General features: G+C 30.6%; 1 protein-coding gene across 1 annotated transcript; it reads right to left on the bottom strand.

Moving 5' to 3' along the window:
- Positions 1 to 313: 313 nt before the first annotated feature.
- LOC104212365 (sugar carrier protein C-like) lies at positions 314 to 3,364 on the bottom strand. The gene is made up of 4 exons (XM_009761591.2): positions 3,226 to 3,364; positions 2,589 to 2,914; positions 1,141 to 1,764; positions 314 to 966 (listed from the first exon to the last, which is right to left on the bottom strand). Exons 1-4 carry the CDS (start codon positions 3,353 to 3,355, stop codon positions 448 to 450), a joined length of 1,599 nt encoding a protein of 532 aa, XP_009759893.1. The 5' UTR covers positions 3,356 to 3,364; the 3' UTR covers positions 314 to 447.
- Positions 3,365 to 8,050: the final 4,686 nt, after the last annotated feature.

The raw sequence follows: 8,050 nt of genomic DNA, 5'->3' as shown, positions 1-8,050 counted from the left end.
GACCAGTTAAACTTCCCTTGATAGAGGGGATGTTTGTATAAGAATTTTTATTAAGAAGGCAACAAAGAAGTGAATTACATATAATGAGGACAAAATAAAAAAGAACAAGTAAGAAGGATTTTGTGTTATTCAAAAATTAGGGGATAGCGGAAATAAGGTAGAGATATTTTTGGCTCTATCTAAAAGATTGCGATAATTAATAAACATTTTTTATGCCACGAAAAAAGAGTAAACAAAGCTAATATAACTGAATGAGAGAATAGTAAACTGAAACTAAAACTCTAAAATTCACATTTAACAACAAAAAGCTCAATATTTTATCCAAACCGAAAGACTAAACTAAAAATTTAAAAAAAAAACATAAATAACAAAACTTAAGATGTCTAATTTTCACCAAATTATTCCCTAAAACTTGATAAGAAATTAAATCTAGCTAATCTCCTTGATCTAAGCTTCTTTCTCGTCCATATTCACGACCATTTGAATGTTGTGCTCTTTAACAGGTGAATGTAACTTTCTTGGTGGTGATTGAGGAGGAAAAGGATCATCATTTGGAACATATTTTTGCCAATACCAATGCTTACTCCAAATCTTACTCATTTCATCAATAGGAATTCCTTTAGTCTCGGGAAGGAAGTGGTAGATGAATAAGGTCATGATAAAAACAAAAACAGCAAAGAATATGAAGAGACCAAACTTGAAGACACATAACATTTCTGTAAAAATTTCGGCAATGAAGAAAGTGAAAATCATGTTGACAGACACATTCACTGCCTGGCCTGCAGATCGAACTTCTAGAGGGAAAATTTCACTTGGAACCAACCATCCTAAAGGTCCCCATGACCATGCAAAACCAGCAACGTATACGCAGATGAAGAACACCACAAAAGATGCATACCATACTGGCAATTCCCCTGGATTACCACTTGTCCCAAATTTGAGTGCAATAGAAATTGCTATAATAATCTGAACCAAAAACATAAATAAGAAAACCGCATAGTTAGTTAATAAGTAGTACATATACGTACAATGTTGTTATTTAGGATTGAAAATATAGTCCAATTATTATACGTAGAGCGGAAATGAAAATTATTTTACACACAGAAAGTTAATATAATTAATATAGTGTAGTAATTATACCTGACAAACCAACATTTGCAAACCACCTTCAATAAAGAGAACTCTCCTTCCAACCCTATCAACAGCAAGAATAGAAACAAAGGTGGCAACAAAATTAACACCCCCAGTTATCACAGCAGACATAAGCGAAGCAGTATCGCCAAAACCAATCGTCTTAAAAAGAACAGGTGCATAAAACATGATAACATTCATCCCAGTTAACTGTTGAAATGCAGGAATAAGCATAGCAAATGTCAGTTGTGGCCTATTCCTTCGTTTGCGTATATTACTCCAAGGATGCTTAACTTCCTTTGATCTTTCACTTGCTTCAACCAAATCATAAAACTCTACGTCCACATTTTCAATTCCTCTGATTATTTGAAGCCTCCTTTTCGCTTCTTCTTTATTTCCACGTTCAATTAGAGAATTTGGAGTATCAGGAAGAAATAGAGAACCAACAATGAATATCAAAGCTGGTACCACTGCTCCTCCTAAACTGTAACGCCACCCATCTTTTATCTTCGCGGTGAAATAATTGATCAAATTTGCTGCAAGAATTCCAATTGTGATAGACATTTGAAACATAATGTTTAAGGCACCACGGCTTTTAAATGGTGCCATCTCTGAGAGGTACACTGGCACAGACTGCAAAAAGAATTACATTGTTAATGTGTGAAATTTAGATTAAAAAAAAAAAGTAATGTGTCTTAGCATAATTCCTGAGGACAAATAAAGATCGTCATGTGCTGTATATAAAATATATAGACTGATTTTGTATCATTTTGTAACTGTACATGAACTTATTCTAATTTTAGTAAATAAATGTTAGTAAATCTGGAAGTCGAATACCTCAAATCAGAAACAAACTAAAAAAACGACTCAGATCTGTATGATTTTATTATCAATAATGTCAAAAGATAACAACAATCATCAAGGTACGTATAAAATGTGCTTAATTTGCATAAAACATAGACAATGTCAAAAATGGTACGTATAAAATGTGCTTAATTTGCATAAAACATAGACAATGTCAAAAATGGTACGTATAAAATGTGCTTAATTTGCATAAAACATACTGTATTCAAATGGAAATCTCAAATATTTTATACTTGTTACTATCTTAGTCTATACATATCTGTATGATTTTATACATATTTGATGCATTAACTAATACAATATTATTAATAAAAATCTGAAAGACAAATACTCATATCAGAAATTACGAAATATAAGATAAAACATTCAGACATAAACAACAAAAGAATCATATTTCAGTTTCGTTTTAATTCATAAAATCTTCTGCTAATAACATCCATTTTAGTATATGGTTTCATGTTTCAATTACATGTAATAAAATACCTCAGAAACATTTTAAGACAAAAATCACATTTTTACTTCATAAAATGAAAAACTTGAATCCCGACTATTAAAAAAGAAGAAGACATATTTATAAAAAAAAATCTACGTACCTGATTGGCAAAACCAATACCACAACCAAGAAGAACTCTACCAATAATGAGCATAGCCACATTTTGGGCTAAGCCATTAATAATAGCACCAAAGCAAAAAAGAACTCCACCAAAAAGCATAGACAATCTTCGACCCATACGTCTAGTTATAGTTGAAGCAAACCAAGATGCAACAAGCGCAGCCAAATATAAAGAAGATGTAAATAGTGTCAATTTCGAGCTATTAAATTTGCAGTACTGATTCGTTGACACTGTGTGTAATACTTCCTTTGCATATACATCTGGAAAAAACTTCTCCAAAAATTTAGGCATCGACGTCACCCCCCCTAGTCAACAACAAAAAAATTCACACTATGTTAATATAATCTAATCGTCAATGCATATAACCTAACTCCGCTATCGGTGCACTAAGCTACCGCTATGCGCGGGATCCGGAGAAGGGCCGGACCATAAGGGCTTATCGTACGCAACCTTACCCTACATTTCTGCAAGAGGCTGTTTATACGACTCGTACCTTTCTAGTCACATAGAGACAACTTTACCAATTCCGCCAAGGCTCCACTTTTCTAAATCCCTAGGAAGAGATAACTACTATATGAAATGGAAAAAGAAAAAGTTTAGAAATTTATTAAATAACCTGAAATTCCAATGTCATAACCAAAGATTAAACCACCACAAGCAGCAACAATACAAGTAATGAGAACTTTAGTTGTGAGTTTTCCGGGGTATTCTTTGCCATTTGATGGTCCAATTCCACCCCCTGCCATTTTTTTTAATCTTTTAGCTCTAAGAAGAATAAAGTAAAAGATTGATAACACAAGTGAAATATATAGCTGATGTACCTAGGTAAAATTATTTTTACTGATATCTACTAATGTATATCCTAAAGAGTTTCTTTCTTTTCAAACTCTTTATAAAATTATTATCTTATTGTTAGGATAGCAGTGAATCTGCAAATATCAGTAGAGTTTTAACTGGAACGGAGGTCATTTTTTGAATTTTTTTTATTGTTTAAACTGTGCAATTATTAATATTTTTCACGTACAAGTATATTGGCAACTTTGACTAGTAGAATTAATTTTATAATTAATAAGTAAAATTTCGTAAGTTAATCTCTCGATTAAATAATACTAATAAATATCTAAATTATATACATTGATTGTGTAAAAAATTATCAGTGTAATTTAACTTATTATTTACTCAATTTCTCAAATTACTAGATTGTATTTGTTATAACTTATAAACAGTTACCTCGTATTGCACGTAACTTAATTTGATATTTGTAAAAATATTAGACACTTTAGCGCACAGAACTCAAACACAATAATAAATATGAAGGGAATTTAGGAAAAAGTTGATTAATCTCTAACGAAAAAAAAGGAAGTTGATAATGGCTGCCGTTGTGGATTCTCAAGAATCCAACAGCGTGTTGAGTAAGGTTTTTAATTATATATATATATAGAGAGAGAGACTAGCTTTGATAACAAAAAGGGATAACTCTGAATCTGAACTAAACTATTATTATTTATTAGTATATCATCTTGATATCTCATTATATTTTCGATAACACATAATCTGAAGATATGAAATAACAGTTTTAACTTTTAATTTAACAATAAGGGTTATGGTGAAGTAATAAATATTTCTTCATTTTTAATCATATGTGGGATTCGAGCTTTGGGTATCGAATTACCTTTGTTAGGGAGCGGTTTACCCCCAATGTGGAGTATTCCGGAGCAAATCCGGATATATTCGGACCCCAATGAAGGAACCGGACACCGAATGAAAAATCAAAGAAAAAAAGAATTCATTTTTATTATTTTTTCAAGAGAAATGTTAGTTTGAATTTAAACGGTGCATTAGAAACAAAAACTCATATATATGCATATTCCTTTTCGTACTCCTTCTATGGTAAGCTATTTTCTTTTTAAATTATCAATATATGAAATTATCAATTTTTGTTACTTTTCTTTTTGGCGCGAAGTAACTTTAACCACTGCGGAATGGCACATTCGAATGGCGCAGTGCCTGATCAACAATAACTTTAAGAAAATTAATCGTAGCAAATTATTGTCTTATGAAATTAAAGAGAGAGAAAATCATCGGATCGGTGAATAAAATTCGAACGATAAAAAATTATTACAACTATATAGTTGGTGATACAAACAACTAGAATAACATGATTCAAACAAATATTAATACATAACAACTAAATAAACATATGTTCACTATCAATTTAAATTGGCAAAATTCATATTTTACCCATCGATCTTATCCCCAAATTCCTCTTACACCCATCTTAAATACGGGAATAATATTATACACCAAAACTTTTAAAGGTGTGTAAATACGGGAATAATATTATACACCAAAACTTTTAAAGGCGTGTCAATTACACACTACTTCAGCGTTTGACCACATCTGCTTAAAGATTGCTCTTACACGCGCCAATCTGCATCTGACACGTGTCAATTCGAGAAGAAAAAAAATTGAAAAAAAAAAAAAAAAACCTCTGCCCCCCCTAAAATCCCCTCTTCTCATCTTCCCAAAGAAAAAAAATACAGAAAAGAAACCCCCTCCACCCCCTCCTCATCTTCCCAATCCCATCATCTTCTCCACCACCACCATACTACCACCAACTCTTCCACCACAAGAACCTTCTTCCCTATAAGATTCAATTCTTTGATAATTTTTAACAAGTTTTAACAACATTCATCACAAAATCCTTATATAAATTTCAAATTCAAGCTCAAACCCAAAGCTTCAAACTTGTTAATGGTATTTTTTGAATTTTATCAAAATTAATTACCTAAGTAAATTTTTACTCAACAATAATCACAAATTCAAACTAATTTTCTAGGTCATGGAACACCAAAATCAACAAGACCCGATTAAATTTTCAAGCTTTTTTCAAAAAGTCAATAATAGTGATTTTTACAAGATCCAATAGCTCCTATCAGGGGCGGATGCACGCTTCCTCAAGCGGTGTCATGCGACACCGCTTTGTCGGAAAATTTTACTAAATATATGTATTAATACTGTACAGAAACGGATAAGTAAGAAAAAATGACACCATTTGACATGAATTGTCCCTTAGTGTATTGGTTTTGTGCTTGATTTTGCTCTAAGAGGTCAAAGGTTCAAACTACAACTAGCACATTTTTCTTTTGTAAATATTTGAGAGAGCTTTTGTAGTTAAAAATTGTGATGAAATAGAATTGAATTCAAAATCTTTTTTAACTTAAGACTCAACAAAACCAATAAACTAAGGTTATCTCTTGTCTAAAACTTTGATAATCAAAATAACATTCCAGTTCTTTTATAAATTTCGACACCGCTTACAAAAATTCCTGCATACGCCCCTGACTCCTATATTCTTTTTTTTTTTCCTCTCTTCTTAGTCATGGGGGTTGGAGAGAGACGAAACATGAGGGGGTAGATAAAACTAGGATGGGGGTTGGGGAAGAAGACGAAATTTGGGGGGGGGGATGCTAGGGTTTGGGGTTGGGGAAGAAGACATGGGTTATATATTTTTTTCTTTAATTTGAAAAGGAAATAGTTAAAAAAAAAGAGAGGGGAAATAATAAAAAAAATTAATTTCAGATGAATTTTTTAGTTTTCACGCGCCTCTTTTATGTGTAATACACACGTGTGGCACATGGCAAAAGAGGTGTGTAATTGACGTACTTTTAAAAGTTTTAGTGTGTAATACTATTCCAGTATTTAACAAGTGTGTAAGAGGAATTTGTGTACATGGTCGATAATAAAGTATGTATTTTTCCTTATAAATTATCTATTCTTTACTTCGTTATTAGGTTTCTTAACATGTTTGTAATGATAAAACTTAAAATGTTTTTAGTTTTCATAAAATATTCACCCCAATTACTAATGTACGCATAAATTGTAGAGGAAACAACATAAGTAGGCACTATTTTAGAAAAATTAACATAATCATAGCAGTAGGCCATGATTAACAAAAATGGCAGCAACTTAATTTCATTCTGCAGCCGTTAAGCATTTATTATGGCAACTAAACATAGACAAACACGTGATAGATTCCTAAATCAAAGGAGGGAATCAGGAATAACAACTCCAAACTTTTCTTTCGTATTTTTCAGCTCAAAATATTATCTTCCAAATATGTTTTATAAACAAAATACAGTTAAAGAAAAGATAATATCCTAAAAATATTAACGTATAATCCCATATATTAAATGTATAATTTGATAGGAAACATGTATCTTATTTTTTAGTCTATCTTGTATACTATTACATGTGATATCCCATACATATCCACATATTTTGTATTTAACAAATGCATATTATATTATATACCATCTTGTATATTTAAAAAAAGAAGATACGTAAGGTATATATGTGGAATATATACATTATATACCATTTATACATATGGTATATGTTATTTATACAGTATAAACTGGTATGTTCTGAAAAGTGCGTGTATATATATATGACTCATGAATGCTTCACGTTTAAAGCCTTTCAATTTATTTAGTGATTGAATTTTGTGGCAGAGCGAGAAAATAGTGAAAAGGAAGAGAAAATCATTGAATAAAGGATTTTTAAATTTATTTTGACAAATTTATATTAAAGAGGGATTACTTTTTAGATATTCTTTTTTCAAAATCTTTGATATATTTAGGTAAGTGTTATTTATGAAAGAGAAGAAAAAAATTATGGAAGAGAGAGGGAAAAGGAAATGTAATAAAAGTGTATTGATGAAGATGGATCCCTTAGTTAATGAGCTACCAATGTGAAAGTGCTAAAAAAGTAAAAAAATGTGCCAATTTTGGAATAAACAAAGATTACTATCATTTATGAGAATAATTTTTAAAAAGGGAGCAACCATGTAAAAATCTCTAAATTTTATTTGAATTCATTAATTTACGACACTTTAACTCATTCAACTCACAAAAAAGGTGATGCTAAAATAATATATACTATGTAATGTATCAAGTTAATTATGTATTCCTTAATTTATAAATAGAATAAATACAGACATCAAACAATTTCATTATTTTTTTTTAGTATATAATCGTTGAATTCGAATGTGCATCCACTTACACAACAACACCATGAATATGCATGTTTCTATTTCTATTTATAACATAAAAATATAATAATTTATCACTATTAAATCTGAGAACTCAATTATTCGTCATCCTTTACTTTACAAAATAGATATGTTGTTATGAACTTTTTTTTCTTAAAACATGATTGATCTAAATATTAGTATTTCTTTACAAAATAGATAAGTGAAATATATATATGTGATGTACCACAGGTAAAATATTTGTTCCTAGAGTGTTTCTTTATTTTCAAACTCCTTGGAGTATGAAGGCGTCCCTAAATACTCCAGGTCATGGCCTTTTCTAAACAATTCTATGGCGAAAATAACAATATTGCAGAAGCACATGCAGCATGGATTGGTACCAACTGAT

The sequence above is a fragment of the Nicotiana sylvestris genome, chromosome 8, assembly GCF_000393655.2.
Source record: "Nicotiana sylvestris chromosome 8, ASM39365v2, whole genome shotgun sequence".
Taxonomy (NCBI): domain Eukaryota; kingdom Viridiplantae; phylum Streptophyta; class Magnoliopsida; order Solanales; family Solanaceae; genus Nicotiana; species Nicotiana sylvestris.
The sequence above is the reverse complement of the archived record's forward strand: the minus strand, read 5'-3'. Positions and strand labels throughout refer to the sequence as shown.

What these genes read in the sequence shown, in the direction of transcription:
- LOC104212365 (XM_009761591.2), bottom strand. Translation starts at nt 3,355, where the DNA reads ATGGCAGGGGGTGGAATTGGACCATCAAATGGCAAAGAATACCCCGGA. An exon ending in TTATGACATTGGAATTTCAG is followed by an intron (nt 2,915 to 3,225) that starts GTTATTTAATAA and finishes GTTGTTGACTAG; the next exon opens with GGGGGGTGACGTCGATGCCT. An exon ending in GTATTGGTTTTGCCAATCAG is followed by an intron (nt 1,765 to 2,588) that starts GTACGTAGATTT and finishes TTCTTTTTGCAG; the next exon opens with TCTGTGCCAGTGTACCTCTC.